This window comes from Fringilla coelebs (genome assembly GCF_963513975.1).
Source record: "Fringilla coelebs genome assembly, chromosome: Z".
In the NCBI taxonomy this organism is placed as follows: Eukaryota; Metazoa; Chordata; class Aves; order Passeriformes; family Fringillidae; genus Fringilla; species Fringilla coelebs.
In genome coordinates this window covers 44,086,417-44,111,831 of record NC_140031.1, presented here as the reverse complement: position 1 = coordinate 44,111,831, position 25,415 = coordinate 44,086,417, and the positions used below count along the sequence as shown (strand labels likewise).

The 25,415-nt window shown below is 36.0% G+C and overlaps 1 protein-coding gene across 4 annotated transcripts in view; it reads right to left on the bottom strand.

Moving 5' to 3' along the window:
• The window catches only part of CHD1 (chromodomain helicase DNA binding protein 1), a 56,611-nt gene that overhangs the window by 19,093 nt on the left and 12,103 nt on the right, over positions 1 to 25,415 (bottom strand). For 3 of the 4 annotated variants that reach the window (XM_084225881.1, XM_084225884.1, XM_084225882.1), the window contains exons 3-19: positions 17,998 to 18,202; positions 16,865 to 16,966; positions 15,488 to 15,555; positions 13,606 to 13,755; positions 13,025 to 13,299; positions 10,435 to 10,660; positions 9,486 to 9,586; positions 9,055 to 9,233; positions 7,910 to 8,037; positions 7,118 to 7,334; positions 6,402 to 6,491; positions 5,366 to 5,556; positions 4,096 to 4,284; positions 3,625 to 3,787; positions 3,055 to 3,207; positions 2,496 to 2,567; positions 35 to 184 (exon numbers count right to left, since the gene is read on the bottom strand). In XM_084225881.1, the coding sequence (XP_084082007.1) occupies positions 35 to 184; positions 2,496 to 2,567; positions 3,055 to 3,207; positions 3,625 to 3,787; positions 4,096 to 4,284; positions 5,366 to 5,556; positions 6,402 to 6,491; positions 7,118 to 7,334; positions 7,910 to 8,037; positions 9,055 to 9,233; positions 9,486 to 9,586; positions 10,435 to 10,660; positions 13,025 to 13,299; positions 13,606 to 13,755; positions 15,488 to 15,555; positions 16,865 to 16,966; positions 17,998 to 18,202 (2,659 nt within the window). The remainder of the gene's footprint in view (positions 1 to 34; positions 185 to 2,495; positions 2,568 to 3,054; positions 3,208 to 3,624; positions 3,788 to 4,095; positions 4,285 to 5,365; positions 5,557 to 6,401; positions 6,492 to 7,117; positions 7,335 to 7,909; positions 8,038 to 9,054; positions 9,234 to 9,485; positions 9,587 to 10,434; positions 10,661 to 13,024; positions 13,300 to 13,605; positions 13,756 to 15,487; positions 15,556 to 16,864; positions 16,967 to 17,997; positions 18,203 to 25,415) is intronic. The other variant, XM_084225883.1, reaches the window with a different exon arrangement.

Sequence of the window (25,415 nt, the reverse complement as noted above, 5' to 3'; positions counted from 1 at the left end):
TTTCAGGTCTGGAACTTAAACTGAGTGTGTTTACCTGTTTCTTCTGTCCAATTCTATGCGCTCTAGCCTGTGCTTGCAGATCGTTCTGTGGATTCCAGTCAGAATCAAATATAACCACTGTATCAGCAGATGCCAAGTTGATACCTAATCCTCCAGCTCTGGTAGACAGTAAAAAGCAGAAGTCCTGAAATCATAGAGTAGGAAATAGTTTTATATACAATACTAGTAATATTCCTAAAGGAAACAACATACTTTACAATTTACTTTATGCAGTATGTGGTCCATGCACTGGGCATGGAAGGAAGATGTCACGCTGGCACGGAAAGGCCTCATGGCTTCCCCTCCGCTGCCCAGCTCAGAGGCTCAGAGCCAGGCAGGGGAGATTCGAGCTCTTTCAGGGACCGGAACCAAGAGAGTTTTCCCCTTGGAGTTCTCAGCTTTTAACCCGCTGTGTTCTCAGAGGTGTATCCATATCCTCAGTGGCCACACCAGGTGCCAGTATTCAAATCTGAGCACCTATTGGTTTGACCACAGCATCCCAAAAAAAACCCTACTTCCTCTCAAACCACGACACTATAGCACAGTAAAAAGCTTACTAAAAAAGATACTACAAGATTTTGTTTACAAATGTTATCTTTCCAAAAGAGTTATGAAATCTATTTTAATATTTTTAACTATTCAATCATTGCTGAACTGTATTGTCTTGCCGAATATTCTTCACTCTAATAACCACGTCACATAAGCAAAGTTTTGAATAATCACACCAGATCATTCAGCACACATTTTTGTGCTTTTATTAATCATTATTTTTGCAAAACAATTCTTTACAATTATTCACTACTCAGAACGTGACATGTAAGGTTTTCATTCCAAATTGTGTGTGTTTCTCTTTATATATAGTTGTAGGTTAATAAAGTTTTTCCCCTTTTATTCCTAAGCTGGAGCCTGCTTTGCTCTATTTCTGATCACATCCCACAGCGGACACCAGGGAGGAAGCATTTCAATGGGGGCACTGGCATTACGCCAGGGTCAAATCATGACAGTCCTAGGTGACAATCACTGAGCAAGACATCCCAACAAAACCAGACTGGCCAAAAAAATTACCAAATCTTACTGTCAAAGCTTTTAATGCTACAAAAACCCTCTCCCACCCTCCCTGCCCCAAGCCCTGCAAGACTAAACAGTAATGTCAGAGTAAGGAAAGCACTTGAGCCTACACATAACCGATTTAAAGACAGAAGAAAAAATCTTCTCCCAAGTTCAATGCTGCTCAGCATATTCATGAACAGTATGAAAATGGGTAAGCAGCAAGGAGAAAAAACCCTGTAGGCAATATAAACTTATTGAATCAGTCTTTTATAACTATGAAAGACTGTAGAAGGATATTGAGAGATGCAAAAAACATATGAAATCCAAGCTAAAGTAAAGCAGGTTAAAAAACTCCAACCAAACCAAATTTTCAGTACAGTTACAGGAAACAGCAATCATTACAATAAGGAAAGAGTCCTGAGAATTGTGTTAAAGATTTCCAGGTAGCCTGTAGCTCAGTAACACAAAAACTCTACAAAATCCACCCCAAAATATTATGAAATTTTAGGAAATAAAAAAATAAAAACTGAGAGCATTCTTCTTCTTGCTGCACAAATGCAGAGTCTGCCTCAATTTTAGAAATGCATAAGTTCCTAATCTCAAAAAATGTACAGTGTAACTGCTAAGATTTTAGAAAATGTCAACAAGGTCTATGAAAGAAATTTAAAGAGATAGCTTTTGTATTTAACATGGAGTTTGGTCCTTCTCCCTCCACAAAGCAGAAACAAGCTCAGCAGCAACTAACAAATGCCGTCTTCAAATAAAAATTAAACCAAACCAAAATCAATGACCAACCAACCTCCCTCAAATCTGAGAGTGTAGGACAAAAGACTTAAACTGATCTAACAGTATGGAATGACATGCCTAACAGGAGTGCTAAATAAGGTACAAATATTCCAGTTCAGAATCTAAAGAATCATAACAGATGTCTACCTATTCACAGGCTGCTCACAAAGAACTGTTAGAAATCAGTACTTTACTATTTCTTCCAGGGCATGTAACAGGTGTCAACAAATGAAGAATCGTATTTGAAACAAGTAAAATATGATTTTTGTGCAAGGATATATGAAGTTAGTTCTGCCCATTGCCAAAGGATTTTTGGATACTAACTGCTTAAGTTCAGCACTTTTGTAAATATTACTAAATTCTACAGAGGAACAAAGTTGGGGTTAAAATTCTGCAGCATTTATAGAGCAATCAGCTACCACTTTCCTAACTTGTGTTATCTACTTAACATCTTCTTAAAAAAAATCTTACATAAACCTTATACTCTAGGCAGTAGCAATGAATTTCCAACCTTATTGATAAGGATTAACCTCATTCTTTTCAGCTCTCCTTTTTTGTGCAATGTCTTTTGGTACTTGTGAAAAAATAAGACAGACTCCCCAGGAAAAAAAATACTTTACCTCTGATCCTTCTGCATTAAAATGATCCAGTGCTTGTTTCCTCAATTCCCCTTTTATTGATCCATCAAGTCTCTAGAGAGATTGAGAACTACTGTTAAAAAGTAATTTTATACTGTATTCAACATCAGAGCAATTTCAATTGCCAGCGGCCAAACTGTTATGTGAAGGGGGAAAAAAAGTAAATAAACAGCTCACATAATTTTTAATTCATCTATTTCACTTCAAAATAACATTCAACATACAGCCATTCCCCTTCTGGAAAAAGAAGATATTTTCATCCTTTTTTTTTAAATCAAAGGGATAAAGGCCACATAATCACAAACAAAGCTCAAAGGCACTGCTGAGAGTCATCTTGTCTAAATCCTCTACTCAGGCAGGGACAGATAAAGCATGCTGCCCAAGGTCATGTCGAAGTAGCTTTTGTAACTCAACAAGAAACAGAAATTTCATAACCTCTGGAAAACCTGTTCCAATACTTTGACACCCTCCTAGTAAAGGAAAAAAAAATTAATATGCAAGATCAAACCTTCTTTGCTGCTATTACCAGCAAGTTTCTTACCTGAAATGGAAATTGACGGTATTTCAGATATTCTGCCAGGATGTCCAGCATCCTCACCATCTGTGAAAAAATCAGGACTCTGTTGCCGCGTTCTCGCAGACGAATCAGTAGCTTGTCAAGAAGGATTAGTTTCCCACTGCTACGTATTAAATGCTACAAAAACCAAGAAACATACATTGCAAAATAAATTCATCTCAACACTAATACACACTGGGATATGTTGGACATCCATCTGAGGTTTGCCTTTCTTTCTATTACTGTGGGCAGAAAAAGAAAAGGCAAATGCTGACATTCCTGAAGAATTTTACAATTTAAAACATCCATACAATAGTATGTAATTAAAACTGGGCATGTTTATTTACTCAATTCTCTGTCAATTATTTAGTTCCAATTAAGAATCAAAAAATACTTCAATGTAAAAACACAGGATGAAAATTTTATGGAAAACCTGTTTTTCCTTAATATACTTCAATGAGAACTGACGAACTGCCAAGGAACGATAAAATTCTGTGACAACTACAGATGTAAAACCTCTGTTTTCTTTTTTTTTTAATTAAGAAGTGACACTACCTGTAAGGCCTCCTGTTTATTATAGAATTCATTATCATCTGGTGGTTTAATGAGGTAGCAATGGTTGCAACACTTCTTGAGTTCCATCATGATGTTCAAAAAGCCTGAGGTACTGCCTTTTGAACCTTTGCTAAGGGCTTTATAATTCCTGGTTAAAATCCACCTATGGAATAAGATGTACAATATTAGTAACTTCTAACTGTATGTGGAAGACAGATGTAGCTGTCAAAATATGAACAAGTTAAAGATGAAAAGCATCTCCTAAAAGATTATATCAATATGCCAAACAAAAGAAACTACATAAATAGGTATTAGACCAATGCAATTCCTGAGCCCTTGCTTCAAAGAATTTTATTTCTGTGAACCTCTATCAAAGCCTCAACTTCCATACAGTATACAAATCACTGTAATTCAGTAAATTGTACATAGACATATCACTGAAACAGCAGAATATACAAAGTTGGTACATACTTGTAGTATTGCTTCTGCAATGCACTCATTTCCATCCTCAGAATTTGCTCAACTTTAGCAGGTAAGGACTTTTCTACATCTTTTTTAACTCTTCTCAGCAGAAATGGTTCAAGTTCTTTGTGAAGACTTGCATAACCACATTCTCTCCCTTTGCCATGCTCCTCTTCAAAATCTTCCCATGAAGAAAACCTTCAACATAAAAAAGTATAAGTGCAAAATAATGACATACTGTGAACACCCTGATGAAGCAAAATTCAGGAAGAAAGGTAACACAGACACAGAACATGTATACATATACCACAAAAACACAGATACATTCAGATTTCTTCCCCACTCCTTCTGTTTCATCCCATTTCTGAATTTTCATCTCCCAAGAAATCCCAGATACTGTGCCTGTAAATAGAAGAATGGAATTTTCCAAAAATGTCTACAGAATGAAAACTTCTAATTCCACAATGGAAATGCACTGTTTTTCTTTCTCTGCAAGGACACTTGTCTAGATGGTTGCAGCAAAGTCCATTATTATATTTTATCAAGACAGCATAAAAAGCCAGCTCCACGTTCAGAGGGTGCGCAAGAGAATAAGAATATACTTAAAATGTGTCTTGCAGCTTGTATGGTCTAGCTAATGTGTAGCTATTGTCTGTACTAATAGACTTGGAGAATGGAGTTTATGATCAAACAAATGAATAACGGCTACCCAAGCTCAGTGGTTTTGCTTCTAACGTTCTGCATAATCCATAGCTCAGTTTAAACAGAGCTATGGTGTCTGGAATTTACAAGATGTCTGACAGGAACATGTGCTTTCCCACATGACCTCTAGTTTACCTTCGGTTTAAACCAGTCAGTACAAAATCAGGTCAATGCAGTAAGTTTACTGTATTCAAAACACACGGGAAAACCAGCTATCTGATGGAATTACAGGATATTTAGCATCTTGACACAAATTTGTTTTCATCAATAGTATTAACATATGAAAAATTTCATTCTTCTTCCCCCAGAGCAAATCAGTATGGTTTTTCTCTTAGGCTAAGACGAAGCCCTTTTCCCAGGTTTTGACCCACACATCAATCTATCACTTTTGCGCACTGCTAAAATGGGAAAAGGTGACATCGGCTACCCGCATTACTTACCTAAAGCAGCATCAAAAGATACATGCATTTATTTTATGTAGGATAATTAAGCTATCTTTCAGTACAATTCCCTAATTCTACCGATTCTCACAACACTACACTACTTTGCAATAAAAAACTTAATAAAAAACTCTTACTTTTCTGGCATGATGAAGTGGAGTAAAGACCAAAGCTCTTTGAGAGAGTTTTGCAGAGGTGTTCCAGTAATAAGAAGACGATGGTTAGACTTAAAGTCTATTAAAGTTTTGTACAGAAGAGAGTCATCATTTTTTAAACGATGAGCTTCATCAACTCCTATGAATGCCCAATTCAGACCACCAAGGAATGACTTGAAAAGGAAATGGAGAAGGGGGAAAACATTATTGAAATCAACACATTACATGACTTTCCACATAACATAAACAAGCTATAAACCACTTTTTTGTTTATTTTAATAAAATAACAGCTATATGTTTTTAGTTCTAATTACGGCTTTTACATTTCCAGGTTCAATGAAAAGCTGTGTAGTCATCCCAAGAAAACTAAATTCAATTTATTATTTAAAGAAATGCCCAGAAGTCTGACCCACTTTTCTTTACATGGCAGGAAAAAAAATCATTATTGACTTCTTCCCATAGAAACAATGAAGTAAACAAAGTCAAGTGTTTCTTGAATAACTGTATCAATTTCCACATACTGTTAGAAGTATTAACAATAACTCTGCATGCTATCACTTCAGAGACAGTTTTAACACGTGTGCACATACATATGCAGAATATCACAGAAAAACTATATGGGATTTCCTAGTTTTGTATCAAATTTGGGATTAAGGTTCTGTTAGGTTCTGTTTCAGTTCCTTGATGGTGGTCTGAAAAGAAGCAGAGCATGAAGCTGAGAGGAGATCATTACGGCAATAAGACTCTCAAGCAAACTGAAGAAAATTAAGTGTTACCCACCTCATAAAATGGGAAAAGGCTGAAAGCCTCACCACATGTATATAAAATCCAGAAGTGCTTAAAATAAGAAAAGACCCCCCAGAAACAAAAACCAAAACCCAAAACTACACACTGTTGTAGCAAAAACTATCAGACTCTCCATAAATTTAATGGGCCATAAACCAAATATATGCAAGTCTAAAGAGAATTATTCTATACTGGGGAAATAATTTTTGTCTCTCCACAGAAGGGCAATTACCTTATCCTTTAGCAAAATTTCGTATGTTGTTAAGAGTATGTTAAATTTCAATCGTTTGGTCTGTGGATGCATCCATTCGTGAGTTCTTATCTACAAAAAGAAACCAGTAAACTATAAGCTGCAGAAAAAAGGTCTTGCTGATGGGAATCAATTGCAATCCTGCAACAATGTAAATATTTACTAGCATAAAACAACATGATAACGGAACAGAAGGACAACACACATATATGTAACATTTATATGTATATAACATACACGTATATACATATTAACATATGTACATTTTATACATAAACATGTACACTTGCATATGCTATACACACACACACATTTATAACAGACAAAAACTTTTTACTTTTAACGGGTAAGAATAACATTAACAAACCAACAACCTTTCAAGGAAATAAAGTAAGATCATGACTGGCTTTCTTATATACTTATTTTCACTATATCCACCTTAATAATCACATGGGAGAAGATAACTGCTTTTAAAATACAAAGTTTTCAATTCTGTCCACTATTAAGCAGAAAGGAAATCTCTCACACACATTTACATGAGATCAAATCCAAGCCTTCAATTCACATTTTAAAGACATAGGGCTTCAGCAAATATTTGCTCAGTCCCAACCAAAAACTTGGAGATATGCAAATGATAAAAATATGAAGTATGTCTTGTTTACGTACAAGACTTTCCAATGACAAGGAGAAATACTCACCATATTTCTACTAGTTATGTCTCCTAAGTAAACTACAGCATTCATCTGAGGAGCCCAGGTTTGAATCTCTCTTTGCCAAGACGTCAAGGTAGAAAGTGGCACAACCAACAAGAAAGGCCCATACAATTGATGCTCGTGAAACAGATAGTTCAGAAAAGAAATTGTTTGTATTGTTTTACCCAGACCCATTTCATCTGCTAGAATACAGCTATTCCCTCTAAAGAAAGAAGAAAAAAAAAAGGAAACAAAACTATTTAGGGAATGTGTGGAGATGGGGAAGGTTTGGATAAAAAGAAATCATTATCTTTTGAATATAAAACCCAATCATAAAAGTTTTCAAGATTTTTCTACTACACATTTTGAAGACATTTATTTACATTGTTTTTCCATCCAAAGATTTCTAATCCCTCCTACCCCTTTGAATTAACAAAAAGGTTGCAAGTAGTCCCCCTGAGTCTAATTTTTAAATTTTAACAGTAATATTGACATCCCATCAATGTTTGTTTGGCTTTTCTCATTTTACTGTGTTAGGTCTGTTGGTTGTTTTAAAAATATTACTTATTTCATTGTAACTAAAAGCAAAGTAATGAAACATCTTAGCGATTTTTTGTTGAGAATGGCCATAAAATGATAACTTTGGTAGTACTTAGAGCAAAACCAGTCTCTTCAGACCTCTATTTTGAGCTTACAGTATGAAAGTTTCCAACTTTAAAAAAAAAACACCCAACAGAAAAAAACATTTCAATATGTTACAAATGCTTGCAATTTACAAACAAAATTGAGACTCCTTACTTGCACCATGAGTGAGCAAGCCAATTCAACCCATTTAACTGATAATCTCTTAACTCTAAACTGTCGTGTCCTCCAATGTAAGATGGTTGTTTTTTTAGTGCAACAAACCGTGGCCTTTGTTTCAGAACCTGTGAAAAGCAAATTGGTCATCAGTCAATGATTGAACTGTAACTGAAATTACCAAAAGATCTTCCTATAGAAAAAGTAACAGGAGGTATTTACTAGCTCATCAACTCTAGTTTTTATCTATCAATGTAAGACAGACCATATAAAAACACAAAGTAATTAGCAAATTGAAACTAGCTTGATTGCCAGCCTAAATGTCATAACAAGAATGACATTAACTCACTCAAAGTTTTCTTTTAAAATAAACTACAATACTAAACAAATCCATTTCTGAATGCTAGTAATAATGCAGGGGACTGGCATCTACAAAACCTAATCTCAGCAGTGCTATTGTCCAGATATCCTAACTATACATCATTATTGGCATTCTGAAAACTTTAAAAAAAACCTCATAATGTGTATTTGAAATGTGGATTAAAAAAAAAAAATCACATTTTTACTATTGCAACTGATGTGGTAGCTTGAACTGGGCCAGAAGCCAAGCTGCCACCCAACTGCTTGCTCACTTCCCAACCCAGAGAGACAAGAGAGAGAAATGAAAAGGTAAAAGTGAGAAAAAAATTGTGGGCCAAAATAAGGAGTCTACTGGGTGAAGGAAAAACGCCCACCTAATCAAAACAAAAAAACATATAGAAAAAAATCCCACAAGTGACAGAATGAGTCACACATCAATTCACCAGCAGACTGATGACCAACAAATCTCCAGGCAACAGGCAGCCCCTGCTCAGCCCACTCAATTTAGTATTGAGTAAGACATTAAGCACCAAGCACCTCTTTGGTCAGCAGGTGGTTCAGCTGTTACTGGTGCTCCCTCCCAGCCTACTCATGGTGGGGATGACACAACACCACACAGAGAAGGCACTGTGCAAGCACTGTTCAGTAACAGCCAGTATGTGTTATCAAAACCATTTAGGTCACAAATATAAACAGACTGCAGACCCTGCTATGAAGAAAATAAACCCTATCCTAGTCAGATCCAGTACAACAGATTATAAATCCATTGCAAATTACCTACTCACCTTGCAATCTTTAAAGGGAGTGGTCTTGGATTGATTTCTGCTGAAGTACTCATCAATGCGTGCCTGAAATTTTTTGGCAATTAGAGCTCCATCTTCCCAGCTACATTCAGAATAAGGCAGACCCTGCCACTTACAATAGTAGTCTGGATAACCAGCAGCTGATTTCTGATTTGAATGAGCTGCAAAAATGCACCAGAATTCTGATCAGCATTTTACTTCTGTACTGTAGGAAAACATTCATTTTACATAATAATACAATAGAAGCTAGACCCATACAGACAGCCTGACAGCTCTCCTCTTTACCTGAAGTTTTGTTCTGGATTACAATTTTGTGATATCAGTATTTTACATTTCTTAACTACAAATACAAGAGCATTGGAGAACATACAGAATCCCTGACATTGACTTCTGTCCACAAGTTTGTTACATACCAATTATTCTTTCCACTATCTGGTATTGTTTATGTAGATCATCTGTAAGCTCCTGCTGGCAGTTGTAATATTCCACATCTTCAGGAGAAGCGTTTTTCAGCCTGGAGCAGGAATTAATTCACAACACTTATTACACCATATACTTCCAAAACTAAGAAAATTCTGCAACTCTATAGCTCTGAATGTAATCATCCCGTGAATCTTGCCTGGAAAGTTTTTTTGAAGGAACAACTTAAAAATCCCTACTACAAAATGGCTACATCTGGCCTAAGTGCCTCACCATTAATGAGTGAAAATACTTGTCACTGAAAATTAGTATTCTCCATTAGTTGCTTGACTAGTACAACTGGTAGCTGTAGTAGTTATGTCTCCAGATAAGCAGCACACTTTACAGGTTATTTTCATGGAATAGTAGTCAGGGTGGGTCACTCTGTAAGAATCCATCTAAAAATTCCACCAGCACTGATTATATTAAACATACTAATAAAACTGGACACCAAAGAGGTGACTTTAAAATGCATGTATTTCTTCATGGTTTTTATTCTCAAACTTCAAGCTCAGGTTTCAGCGAAGAAAACTGAATTCTTCAAAGTCACCTGAAATAGCTAATGCACCAGGAAAACACTGATCCTTGCAGCACTTCTTGAAGAACTCCAATCAAAGTATATTGGAAAAATTGCCAAAAGCTATAATATATTATTCATTTTTAAATACTACCCACCTTGTTAAAACTCCATTTATACCATATACACACATACACACACACACCCACACCAGATTCAGAGAATTATGTTACTGGAACATGTTAAAGGGGCTTCGGCTTTTAACGTTTTTGTCTTCCCAAAAAGACAAAAACCTGTTACCTTCTCAAAAGCAGGTAACAGGTCTCAGAAACACAACAGAATACCTACAGTGTTCCAAAAAAGTATCATAAAAAAATTAGATTCACCATCGTTTTGTTTCCTGATCCTTTTTCTTGTAATTGTCCAGTTTCTTCATTCCTTTAACATTTTGTTGCTTCAGTGTTTCCTCAGTTTCCCAAGTGTTATGGATGTGTGACCAACCTTTCCATTTAATAAGATACTGTACTTCTGCGGGTTCCTTTGATTTTTCAAACCCAGCATTTGGGTCACCATCGGCCTCAACTGCATATATTGTGGTTGCAGCACCTGTGGCTGAGAAAGAAACCACATCATATGCCTTGAGTAAGTGCGCATTGTCGTAAGTTAAGCAGTTAGAAATGTAGTAAAGTAATTGGTGGTAATTTTAGATGAGTATATACTTGACTAGAGTCTACTGCAGTCATGTCATTACTATTACTTGAAAGATTATGATGTAGATATATTAAGACATGCAACAAGTAGTCAAGAGAATAAAAGAGAAGCAAAAACTTCTACATCTACCCTGCAATATCTTATCTTTCCTCATGAAAATTTTATTTGTATTCCTGGTTTTTAAACTAGGGAATGCTCACACTAACAATGCTTGTCATCTTCTGTTACACACTAGTCTTATCTCTGAGCATAAAAAAGACATCTGATGTTATGTCTCATCAGCCTCAAGACATGAAAAACCTACTAACAGGGACACTATAAATCGCCTTCTTCCTAAACAAGTTTGTTGCCGGTCCTGCCTCTGTTATCTTACGAGGTAAAAATTATAAAGTACAGATTAAGTACAGATTGTACTGTAGCTGCAGCACACTAGCAGTAGGAAACAGGGTCATTTTGGTGAGGACAGGTTACAGAATCACAGAATATTCTGAGTTGGGAGGTACCCACAAGGATCGTGGAGTCCAACTCTTAAGCCTGTATAGGGATCAAACCCATAACCCTGGCATTACTACCATCCAGCTCTAACTGAACTAATCTCAGCGGTGTTGATAAGGAAATAAGACCAGCAAGCTGCTGGGGCAGATAAACTCTGACAGAGAGGCAATGCCAAAAAAGAAGCAACATCATCTGTGCAGGAAGCATGAAAGAAGCTTAGTTCCTAAGGCTTTGACCACAGCAGTAACACCATACACTGGAGCAGGCTAGGGGATAGCATGGGAGAGAGAATTTGAGAGAAGAGTACTAGCTCTGACAAAGGTCAGTAATTCAAGACACTAAGTATAACTAGTGTCTTAATGGAGAAAGGTAGCCCTGAAGTGAAAGGGCCTCAGCATTTTGGTGTAGTTTTTTCATGTGTTTGTTTAGATAATTAAGAGTAGTATGGGAGAACTGATTACCTGGGACAAGGAGCAAGCTCAACAACTGCTCAGCAACTGCTTTGCCTCAGTCTTCACTAGGCAAATGACTCAGCCACATCAGAGGAAGCAAAGGCAGGGAGACAATGGGAGAAGGAAGAATCACCCACTCCAGGAAAAGATCAGGTTTGAGACCAATTAAGAAAACTGAAAGTGTACAAGTCCATGGGACCAGGTAAGATACATCTGCAGGTCCCGAGGGAACTGGCAGAGGAAATAGCTAAGCCACAACCATAATCTTTGAGGTCATGGTGGTCCAGGGAAGTTCACACTAACTGGAAAAGAAGAACTATAAACCTCATTTTTGAAAAAGATGTAAGAAGGATGTGGGCTTTCTGGAGTACATCCAGAGCAGGCCACCAACATGGTAAAGAGGGCTAGAACATCTATGGTATGAAAACAGGCTGACAGTTGGGGCAGGACAAGAGAAGGCTCTGGGGAGACCTTGCAGCACCTTCTGGTACCTAAAGGAGGCTATAAGAAGGCTGGAGAGGGACTATAGACAAGGGCACATAGTAGTAGGACAAGAGGTAATGACTTTAAACTGAAGGAGACTTAGATTAGGTGTTAGGAAGAATTCTTTGCTATGAGAGCGATGAGGCATCATAACTAGTTGCCTGGCTACACCCAGAAAAGCTGTGGATTCACCATGCCTGGAAGTAAGTGTCCAAGGCCAGGCTGAATGCGTCTTTGACCAAACTGTTGTAGTGAAAGGTATGCCTGCCAGTGGCAGAGGAGTTGGAATTAGCTGATCTTTAAGGTCCTTTCCAACCAAAACCATTCTATGAGTCTATGGTTTTAACTTGCAGACTCAAATGCAAAGCAGAATTCTAGATACCATTGCAATTTCAGACGCATTTTTTGTAGCCATTCCACACATTGCACATTGTTCTGTATGAGTACTGCAGTAACTGAAATCATTATTTCAGTGGTTCAGTCTTACCAACACTGTCTTTCAATGTTCAGACTACTAGTGAGCTTTCTCCACATACATAATTTGTACTGATCAAATACCACTGAACGGTACAAACAGTGTCATAACAACATGTTGTGCAGTCATGCAATACAGAGTTATCTTCCACCTAATTTTTTTCGTCTACTTAGGTATGCAATTTTTCTGTATTCTGCGATACTTAGAAGGGAATAGAAGCATTCTTATGAATATAAAAGGTGCAACAGTATGACTTCTTTGTAACTTTAAAACGATTGTTTTTTAACCTATAGATGAGAATATGCATTGAAGTTGCACCATGATCTTAACAAGGATTTTAAAAACACTTAGAAAAAATACCTCCTTTACGGCCAACTCGACTATCCATAAATTTCTCTATAGTTTCAAATTCATCTTCTTCAGGCTGTGGAACATCTTCTCCACAAACTTCTAGCAAATCATCAGAATCTGTCTTCGTTTCTTCAGCTTCTTTGTAACTAATGTTGACTGTTGCCTGGCGACGAGATCCCCTCTTATCATAATCATCATCATCCTCCTCCTCCTCATCCTCCTCTGAAGAATCAAGTTGCCTCTTTTTTGGTCCGGCATTCTTTTTCCCACTTTTTGTCTTAATTCTTCAAGACAATAATGTATGACACAACAATGATGTTTCAACGGAGGCAAGAATAAATTTTCTGCCTTGTTTTCTGAATACATATATTTAATGAATGCTCAATTACTCTGCTTTCATTTAAAGCAGACAGGAAAAGGTATTCACTAGAAAGCATTAATATATTATCATATTATGTATATTAAAAAAAACCCTTTTTTTTTTCCTCAGTAAATACTACCATTTTCAGTTGCGTGCATAGTAGTAGTAAATACTCAATTGCTTTTTAGAAATAGTTTAGAATACAGCATTCAAATGTCCAACTTCTTACCTGGTTGGAGGTTTACGGCTTTTCACTTTGTTTTTCGGCTCATAGTCAGATTCACTCTCTTCACAGCTGCTTTTCTCCCTGTCTTCCTCCGATTCAGAATCTGAACCTGTTCCCGACATAGACCCTGATCCTGACATTTGCCAGTCTTCACTGTACATGATGAAAGACAAAACAGTAATTTCATGTTGTTGCATTTTTTAGAACAGTTATTCACCCATGAGGGATCTGCTGTTATTTCATGACTCTTCACAGAAATAAAAATCTTTTAACAGTTATTGCAATTGATGAGACAGAAGTTTGTCCTCAGTGAATATTAGGTAAGCTAAAAAATATTCAATGGCATCAAAGGGATTTGGACTAAGAGGTAGATTTAAAATCTAAAATAACAACAAAAATCTGGATTTCTATATAAATTTCAGCATGAAGAAATCAGTTAACGTGACATTAAGAAAACAAGTCTACCTGGTAAGATACATATTCATCAGAAGTTAGACATGTTCAAATCATAAAGGTCTATCATAACGTATTGTGAAGAGTCTCATATTGTCTAATGCCTATAGTCTCTGCGGCCCATGTGAAGAATCAGCAACTTCAGCACAAAAATTTAAAAATAACAGAGGCAGATTTGAGAATTGCAAAAAAACCTGAACTGCAGTAACTAGTGAGTGGCAATGGCTCCCAAAAGCTTCCACTAAACTCTCACATCAGTGCTTCACAGCCAGGCAAGGTACTATGAATAAGACACTTGTGACTGAGTGTCCGAGGTTACAATATAAAGATGTATTCTATTCCCATCCTCAAGAGCTGTTGAAACCAGGAAGGGCATTGCTTTTCCTTATCTCCTGTTAATGGGCCATCAATGCCTTGCCACATGACTCAGAGCTAACTCCCTCTGGGAGCCATTTCTGTTTAATGGACCCACCACATGATTCATAGAATGATATCAGCCCATTTTGAGATGCTCAGTCCAGGGGGGAGGAGCTAAGCATCCCCACCTGCATATAATCTGGGCTTTGAGACAGAACAGGCAGCCCTTACCCACTGGTTTGCAGAGGACAAGAGCTACCAGATCATTTCTACAGGATCACCACTTCAACAAGACTATTTCATCTGGACTGCCACCGCCACCCTAACTAGCAGGGTGTCAGGTTGTATTCTGACTCTGTCAGTGGTTTTCTTCTTTTGTATTATTGCATGTAATTGGTTTTATTCCCTTTTCCTAATAAATTGTATTTCTGACTTGGAGTCTCTCACTGGTTTTGCTTTCAAACCAGAACACTGAATAGCAGGATTCCCTGGTTTCTGCTTAACTGAGATTTTTTTACTTCACGACAGAAAAGATGATGTACAGTATCTCGATTCAAAATCTGACTTTATATAGGAAAATTCAATCTTAATGGCTTTAATAACAACTTAATAGAGTTATTTAATATCAAAACTATAATAACTTTCAAGCATGTCCAAGGAAAGCAAAAAAGGTAACAAAAGCAACCCCACAAAAATCCAAAAGATAAGCCATCTGGCATTAACTAAGGGATCTAACTTGAATTTGCTTTGAGACAATGTATTTAAGTAGTTTCCTACCTCTACAAGAATTTTTATGGAGGGCCTCCAACTCAAAAATTAACGGCAACAAAGTATTTTAGAAATATAAGCACCGATGATGTTTACAAATAAAATTGCAGACTTTTTTGCTGAGAAACTAGTGTGATAGGGATGTTAATTTGACAGTTCATTTAAAAATTACAAAATTGAAAATGAAACATCAAGACAAATTAAGAAGAGAACTTAAGCATTTCAAGAGTGAGGAACTCAAAAGTAGGTTACAAGTGTCTGTCTCTATGATAAAAAATGTGTGCTATTACTTAAGAAAATATCTTACTCTTTATGTGTTTTTTTCTTGGTTTCACTGGATGAGTCATCTGCTGAATCTTCACTACTTGAGGAGTTCTGCAGGGGAAGGAAGTAAACCAAAGCCAAAAGAAATAAACCAAAGCCAAGTCATTTTTACAAAAACAATTATGTAAAAAATCCTCTAACAAGTCGATTTTTAAAAGATACATCAGTTTCCACTTTCAAATTTGAGGCATATTATTCATATTTTACCCTCTTCAATTTAGCTGTTTGAATACTGGTATTGTTTTTGTATTTATCCATCTACACTGTGAATACACTTGCCAATACCGCTCTGGAGAATATCACATAAAACTCCCATCTAAAAAAATCAACATTGTGTCCACATAAAAACAGTCATGGTGTAAGCTATTCCACATTACTCAAGATGAGGGCTCTGTAAAAATCCTAATGAAATCTCCTACCCTCAAGAGCTTTTTCACTGTTCCTATTCGTTCACATTAAAACACCAGTTTAAGAAAATTTTGAGAATAGCATATCCCTTTTCTCTTTACAATAAAAGTAAAAACCCTCTTAACGCTAGGTTTTCTTAAGGCCAATCTCATTTTCTTAAACTTAATTTAGAATAACTTTTATCTTGAAAAGTATCTTTCTGGAAGAGAGTGCTTAACAGGTGTAAATTAACGTTTTGATGATACTTGATTAAGCTTTCTGTTTAAAAGATGAGCTCCTAAATCAGACAAAACCAGAAATTCAACCAAATGAGTGTGACTACAGTACAAAGTCTTTGTAATACAGGACAAAAAGACAACTTTACAAACAAATTGCATTTCATAGTTCCAATCAGTGTTCTCAAAAGATATTCTTACTGCAAAAACTCTATTTCTTTAGCCTATGACTTAGGTTTTGAAATACCTGGAATACAGGCCTCATTCATAAAATACAAGAATTCCTTTGTGGTAACTATTACAAGATTTGTAAAAATTAGTTTTCTACTTCATATCGAATTTCTGAAAACTACAACAGATATCTTTTCCAAAAACACACTGAAAAAAATAACTTAGCATTTTTGTTCGTCTTTACAATAAACTCAAGAAGCTGGAAATACAATGTAAGTCAGTACTATGTGGCCTGAAAATTTTGTCTAGACAACACAGAATAGCTACCTAAAAAAAGCACAGAATCAAGACTGCTATAATTTTGGGACAACTCACTTGGAAACAAGTAAATAGAGATATCTTTACTTTTCTGCATTAAAATGTCAGTTATTTGAATGTTAATTTTATGGACTAACCCCAGGCGTCTATGCTCACTCAGAGAATATGAATTCACTCTATGTAATTTTATTGCAATGTGTAAGACAATGAGACAGGAATGTGTATATTTTAAAAATTACATTAATTACCTCTTCTGAAACACTGTCTGATGAGGCTGCCTTTTGTTGTTGCTGCTTCTTGAGTACTCCTGATCTTTGCACGGCAAGTATACTTGGACTAGACTTCCAAAACTAAACAGGAATGGACATGAAAGAGTCAGTTAAACATACTGAAAATCTCCAGTTTACCACATATTTACTTTTCCTAAGTAGTATCTTAATTTTATCAATTAAAACATTTCACTACAAAAAAAATTCACTACAAAACACTAATATTAAATATCAGACAGCTTTTTAAAGTTGTAAGATTTCTACAAAACAAAATGTTATATGCTAATCACCAGGATAATTACTGAAACATGTTAAACCATAGCTGTGCAGGTAATTGTTAAAGCAAAACTTCATAAAGTACATTTTTAAATTCACACAGATAAATTCTTTCAGATTGCTCAACTGCTATGATTTTGTTTCATACAGTAATAGTTAAACACATGGGAAAAAATTTAACAGAGAATCTTTAACAGCCTTCAGTTCTTGGTGTGAGTCATCTGTAACTACCTTCATAAATACGGTATACCACTCCATAAACATGGGAGAGGGCATGTACTCTCCCATGAGCATGGGAGAGTAATTCTGCCTCCCTGGATTGAAGAGATTTCTCAACACCAGTTTTGTCCTGCTTTTAGCAGACTTATTGATAAAGAAAGCAAACCGTATGTAAGCTTGAAATTTTTATACAATTATTTATACATACAATGAAACCAAGCATTTGAGAAACAATGTAAAAAATAGAATTCAGGAACAACAACAGTATGTGTTATCTTTCTCTTACATAAGTTTCAGTAAATTAGCATATGTTCTGTATGATGAAATTTAGGTAGCCTTTTAACTGAAAATACTTACAAATGTGAGAATTTTAAAAACAAAAACTTAAATACTTATATGAGAAACTGGCCCAATATTTAAGGCAGCAAAGTACATGCTTTCCCTAACCTGATCAAGTTAAAATCTAATTAAGAACACTTCATTACATCTTTTTTTTTCAAATGAGCACTGCTCTTTAAAATACTTTAAAAATATTTTTTTTAGTATTTCCTTGCCACTTTTTTAGTATTTCCTGTGCCATTTCCTTGACAAAGGATTAATTTATGTATCTTGTTTACCTCAGATCCATCAACTTTTGGTGGTTTAGACTGAATTTGTTTCTTCTCTCTAGATGCGTCAGACTCTGATTCTGACTGAGTGCCTGACTCTGAACCAGAGTCAGAGTCACTGCTGCCTGACTGGCTGCTGCTTCCTTCACTACTGCTTCCAGAGCTTGAACCAGATCCAGAAGCTGATGCTGACCCAGAATCATCATCTGATCGGCTGAAATGACAAGTTAGTAGGATATTACACAACTTCCAAAGTAACAGGATTAAAAGAAAAAAAAAGTCACCTTAGCTTTACCTATAACTCAACTGTTAAGTCAGACCAGAGAAATGGGTAGCACACAAATGGAGGCAGTCAACTAAATAAGTTGAGTTGAATAAAGTTAAAAATAAATAGGGAATAAGAATTTAAAGTGTAATTAGATTATTTTGGCTTCACATAAAGTAAGATAAAGCAAAACCATTCGAATTAATACAGCAGTGTCACACAGGGGAAGTAAAAGCGGTAGAAATGCTTTGTAGCCACAGAAACTTGAGCTTCACCCCCTTCGAAATCCCTGCTTAGCGCCATCAAATGCCATATTAGCTAATGGTTTAGTCTACTTCACAAAAGACTATCCAATATTGTTTTCAATCTTCATAAAGCCATGGTAGTCCTTTAAACAAAACAAAAAGCTACACAGACTGTGGTCTTCTGTTAAAACAGCAGCACAAACTTTCCCCACACATGCAACTCTGAATTTGTCAGAGGTGGTATGACTTGTGCCAAAGCACTTTCCTTGGCATACACTTGAGCTGTCTAAATTATTTCATCTGTATATTCATCTTACACTAGATTAAACATAATTAGAACATGCATTATTAAAGATACTTCTTTTATAATTTTATCATGTGTTTTTCACAGAGTAGATGAGCTTGAAACTTTAGTAAAATTCCTTACTAGATTTCCCTACTATATTTCAAAGATATCATGAGAAATCAACACCACATAACAAAATAATTTCAAATTATGTACACACTGACATAAATGCTTAAAAAACAGAGTAATCATGAAGCTGGAACTGAAAATGTTAAAGCCAAAACTGTATCAAAGCCCAGCTGGTCTCTGCCAGTACAATTCATCGGGCTGACAGTCAGCTGGAGGTGAGGTGGGAGAGAGGTAAGATTGATCATTTGCCCCAAAATATACTTAACTATTTTAGAACTGCAGAACAAAGCAAAATCACTCCTCTGCTTTTGCTGCCACCAACAAAACAGTGCCAGAAAAGAAAAAATGAAGCCATTCATTAACAGATCCCTGGAGAGTGCACCCCCATCAGCCATCTGCAACCAGCAACCAGGAAAATAAAGAGGCGCAAAGCAAACACAGTGAAGCTTCCTTGCTCTCAAGGCCATGTGGAGAAACATGTTGCTACTGGGTTCCTTGCACTTGCCAAGAGGAAAGCTGGGAAACAAGAAGGCTGCTCCGAAATTTCCAATTTCTTTCATCGTCTTCAAGCATGGTGCTGTAACACTAACTCTACTTGCCCAAAAAGCAGGTTACAGAATATGATGCTACAATATATGACTGGAGGTTAAATGACACCAGAATTTAATGACACTCCATGACTGTCTTCTTAAGAGAAGAAAAACTATTATAATAGAGATTTTGCACACAAATATTGCCTTGCCTTAAATCCTAGGTGAATCACACCTTTATAAAACAACCATACTTCTCAGCAAAGCAAAGCACCATAAATACATATCAGAGAGACTACAGAAGGCAGCACTAACTGTAAATGAAGATATATACAAGAAAACTCAGCATGGAGAGACATCAGTAAATACCAGACAAAGTTCCAGTCATAAAAATCTGTAGGATTTACAAAAATTTGTAAATCCTACAGAACCTTGAAAGTGGGGAAAGGAATCAAGTACCTTCATACAGGACAAGGCTTGCTCAAAGAGGACATTAATAACATGGATTACCAAATCAAAAACTTATGGAAAACACTAAGCCATATGGATGGTAATTAAGTTAGTTTTGGTAATTAAGTTGTTTTCCATATAGCAGTAAAATTGGTAATTGGTAATTGGTAATTAAGTTAGTTTTCCATATAGCAGTAAAATAGTTCACACATATTAATACAGTGCTAACCATAGGTTTAACTGCATACAGACACAGAGGCAATCTAAACAAAGTTTCTGTTTTCTAAGGTAGCATGGGGAAACTAAACCTGAAATAATACAACTTGATCAACTTGCTAACACTGTAAGAAGCATCTAAACCAGATACAGAAGAGAATATGGAGAGATAAAAGAAAATATGAAAAAAAAAATTAGTTTACTTAGATAAGTAAGCAAGAATTACACTGATTAGATAGAATCACAGAATCATCAAGATTGGAAGAGACTTTCAAGATCATCCAGTGAACCAGCACTATCACTTTAACTCCTAAAGCACAACACCCAGCAGCAGACCAAATGCCTCTTGGACATCTCCAGGGATAAACAACTGATGGGAAATTTTAAGTTGGTTTATGTTCTTCACAAGAACTGAGTGTAAGTTCAAAACCAAAGGGACTGAAATAGGGAAAATAAAAGTCTAGTGGATAATGCTATTTGCTGTAGAGTTTGATGCAAAAAAACTAGCTAATGCCAGATCATATTATTTACTAAGAGGTCAGCTAACTATTATCTAAGGTCTCTGTTAAACAATACCAATATGTCAACATGTGGATATTGATGTAGATCATACAGTATTCAAAGAAAAGAACATGGGCTCCTTATCTTGACAACTAGTTCTCATCGAAGCTCTGAGTCTGGTAATGAATTTCCATTAGGCTTATAAGAAGGACCAGCAAAGTAAGAGCTATTCCATAATCCTTGTTTCTCAAAATAAACTGGCCTGATTTGGAGAAGAGCAGCCTAATAAAACTCACATCACAACGCACAGCAACATCTGACAAATCTTACTTCAACCACATTACTAATAAATGCAAAACAAACCTTCACACAGAAGTTAAAGAAATTGGGAGAGAAATTACAAGAAAATTACAAGAAGATAAAACAAATAATAAAGTTCACCACAACTGATTTACAGCTGCTCTGACAATACCATACATGAATGACAATGTAGGATCCCTACCAGAGATTAACATAGGGTACAAAGAACAGAAAAAAATAGTCATATGAAATTCAAACACTATAGGACCAATAATAACTTACTAGGCTTTCTTATCCCAAAGCATCAAATCAGGACAAGGAAAAGGGAAATGACAAACTGAGTAGCCTGAAATCACTTTACAACCAGGGTAACAGCAACGACTTGCTGAAATATTTATCAAAGCTTTGTAATCTATGTCAGTTTACATACATGCATAAAACATTTGAAATTAACTCATAAAAAGCACTACAGGAGCTCAAACACACAAGGCTAGTCTATGTTGGGAAGAGCCTACTTCAACTATAATCATCCAAATTAATGCAGCTGTGTGAACTACAAGTTCTGCCTGTGCACCACCAAGTCCCAGATATCTTCATGAACTACAGTGTGCATTAAAAAAAATAGGTAAGAATAACAAATAGGTTTTAATTTCTACTGTTAACTTGCCTGTTGACTTCTTTCTGGTCAACTTGCCATAGAACAAGTAACTGAGAAGCTCTCTTGAGCGCTACCAAAGCAATGTTTCTTTTATCATGTACTTTCATACACTCTTTCAGCCTGACACCTAAATGTACAAACTCTACCAAGATAGCACTATAAGTGAGAAACCTAAAGCTCTTGTTTGCAAAGGAGGTAGAATGTCGAATAATAAATAAGCTCTGCATAAAGACAAATTGCAGATCTTTAAGACAGGACTGCATGAGATATAACACCCACAAATCCCAATTTGGAGGTGCAGCTGCAACAGTCCATACATCAAAGGACTTTCCTGCACAGAAATATGAAGGATTTGAACCAAAAGTAACAGAGATAGGGCACATAAGGCAAAAAACACACCTACAGTAAGAACTACAGGTTTAGGGCTCAGTTTTCAGTGTGTAAAGTGTTTTCACTATTAGAGAGAAAAATAGGATTTTTCTTGCTATAAGTCAAAGACCCAAAAAAGAGCATGTTTATGCCAAGATCAAAATTTTATACACTTCTGGATGCATACTGTCCTTTTGCTTTTCCCATACTTAAAAAAAAATTTGTCTAGCACTTCCAATGATAATATTTTGTGCAACACAGCAGTTTAAGGAAAACATTTTTGTATCAACACAACAACAACAAAATTTCTACTGTCTAACAGGACTAGGTATCTATTCAAACAGAAATTGAATAGAATTTTTCAGTCCAAGAATTAATTAATTAGCTATAAAGTTCTGTATCTACAAGACAGAAAGAATAGAGTTATCAACTGGGCTTTTTTTGTTTCTTCACATATCTCACATGAAGTTTTGACAGACCAGTATCAGACTCAACTAACAATCCATTTTTGATATAACAGAGCACCTTATTTTGTTTTTTACAAAAAACCTGTAAAAAAGTAGCAGCAATGAAGTAAAAGCATAGACCATGTAACTTTTTCTAAAAATCAAGAAATTGACCAAAATATGCACAGACTTTCTTGGGACAAAGGGAGAAGAGTTACATAAAGAGGAGAATAAAGAATTACTTTTCCCCTCACCACAAATGGAAAAGTTAAATATATCTGTGGCATTTTCTAGCCATATCTCTTAAGCAGTGTCCATAATGAAAAAATGGGGCAGTAAAAATTAAGTCTTACTGAAAACCCTACAATGTAGCAGCAGTTTTCCATTTCAACTTCTATTAAGCATAGATACTAGCAGTTACTATATCATATCAATTTAACACACAGAGACCAATGATTACTAGCACTCTCCCTCTGCAGATGTAACATCAATGGGACATTATCCGTACTTTTTTTTTTGTTTCACATGTAGTGCTGATCCAAACAAAACAATGAGTTGCTGTGAAGCTGCTTCGCATTATCGCATGAGCCAGACTGACCCTGCCTTAGGACTTAACTGAGAAGCTATCTCTTAAAGACAGCTTTCCTAGTGATAAAGACAACCCATCCTTCAAACTGATGTGAGGAATGCCAGGATTTACCTAAAGGCTTTATCATGCTCTAAGGAGCCTGCCTTGGAGCTGCAGTATCTGTCCTAAGATGTTCTTTGAAAGAGAAACAGCTTCCTCCTCTCCCAGCCTCACCACACTTAACTGAACAGACAAAACTGGTACATGAAGATAATGGTTTTCAAAGAGGAATGCACATAAGCAGACAAGATAATCAGGGGGGTATATAAAGAATATATTGAAACAGATATTTAGATTTCTTTTTACCTCAAACAAACAAACCATGCAAAAAACCCCACCCAAACCGAAGTAACAACCCATGAAATGCAAGAAGGAAAGGATGGGAAGGATGGCAAGGGACGGAAAGGAAGGAAGGGGAGGCAAGGAGACCCCAAACCACAAATTCAACTCTACAAACATTCAACTATTTAATAAATGGTTTGATGTTGGAATGTTGGGGGACACAAGACAGATGATGGACTTTGGACCTGGTTAATATAAGAGATTTGATAATAGGACACCCTGGCAAAAGCAAATGGAACTTTGAAAATTAGACCTAGATTGCAAGAGGACTAAATCAGACATGTTTTCCGGAAAAAAAAAAATCCCATTAAACTCTGCAACTAAGAGACGTTGTTATATGCATAAGTCTGTGTACGTGATTTTAACCTAATCATTTTAGTACACATTACCAGTCTCCCTGAAATAGTATATAAGCATTTGTATCCAACAATAAAATCAGATTCTGATCACTGAATCAGTCTTTCCAGTCTCTCTCCATTGCCAACAGTTTGACACTTGTAAGCTCACTCAGCCTGTATGTCTGATGGGCCAGTGTCACATAAGGCAGCTGAGGGGCCCTGGGGGAAGTATGTGCACTATAACCCAGACAGTGACAGTGGTGCGATCACTCCATTCCTTCTGTGTGCAAGTGAGAGATCTGTGTGTAGCTTGTCCCTGCCATGAGGTGGATTCCTGGACAGCATTACTTAGTTTTAACCAAATTAACCCTTACAGAATGGAGTAGTTTAAAAAGAGTCCTGTAAGGAAACAATGGAATAAAAGTACTGTGAGTACATGTAAAAAGGAAATGGCAGCACCAACACTTCTACTGCAGTACAAGCTCTTCATAAGCCACACTCCAAGGCAACAAACAATGACAATTTAATGACATTTAATGACAAAAATTTGGATTAAAGAAAATATTAGTTATCAAGACTATTCAAAATATTACTTACCATTCTTAACAAATACTCGTACCCTAAATGTGTGTCATATCTTGAGATATTAGCCAATGGTAGCATGAAACCATCACAATTAACAAGACATCTGAAAACTAACCATCCAGAACACAAAGATAAACCTTCATTTTTTTCCAGTAATGTTTCAAGTAATGCAATAACAGTCAATCTTGTGCTTTAAAATATGTCCCTTATTTTAATGATAAATGTTTAGCAGCCTGCTCTGAGGTTTTCTTACCTAAGATTAAGGGGGAAAAAAATCATGCCATTTGAGAATTGAATTTTTGGGCTTAAAAACAGCTAAAATAATGCATGGAAAACTACAGTGACTAACTGAAGCACATGTCTTTGTCAGCGAATGCTGTTCAAAGACACATAGAAAACATTGCTGAAGATTTGAAAAAACAAGTATTAGAACAAATTATCCATTTCAGAAGGTTTGCTCTACGATTGAAAGTACAGATGTTTCTAACACGTCTCAAATTCAGGAATTTCAATAATGAGGTACATAAAAAATTACTTTTCCGAAGCCACTAAAGGAAAAGTATTAGAGAAGCTACTTTATCAACAGTAAACTACTTCTTTAATTAAAAAAAAAACCTTTAAAAAGTTTTATGAAAAAACTATGCAAATGTAACTAGGAATGTGTGGTTGCTTTGACTGGAATAAAAAACAGAGTATAATAAGGGTGGTAAGAGATTAAAGTACAAAATACATTCATCCACTCTATCAACAACAGGCAAGCTATTGCAGCAAAGAATCTGGAGCCAGAAGAATGCACGAAGTCACTGATGTTCTTAATTTTATGAAAATAAGTCCATTAAATAGTAAAATATTTACCATATTTTGTAAAAAGATAGGAAATTAACATAAAAAACTATTTATGCCATAAGAGGTTTAACTGCTAAGAACCACTGTTGACCAGGAATATAAGCTCTGGGTGAGCTCTGGGGGTGTGTGTTTGTTTTAAAAAGAAGAGTGCTTCAAATACACTGACCATTTATGTGGAAATAATTTGTTACCAGTAGTATGCTACCTAGCAGACCTAGCAGATATTTTTGAAAAAAAGAAACAGACTTTATGTATCCCTTCCAAGTGAAGGTGACATTTTAAAAGTGAAAAAG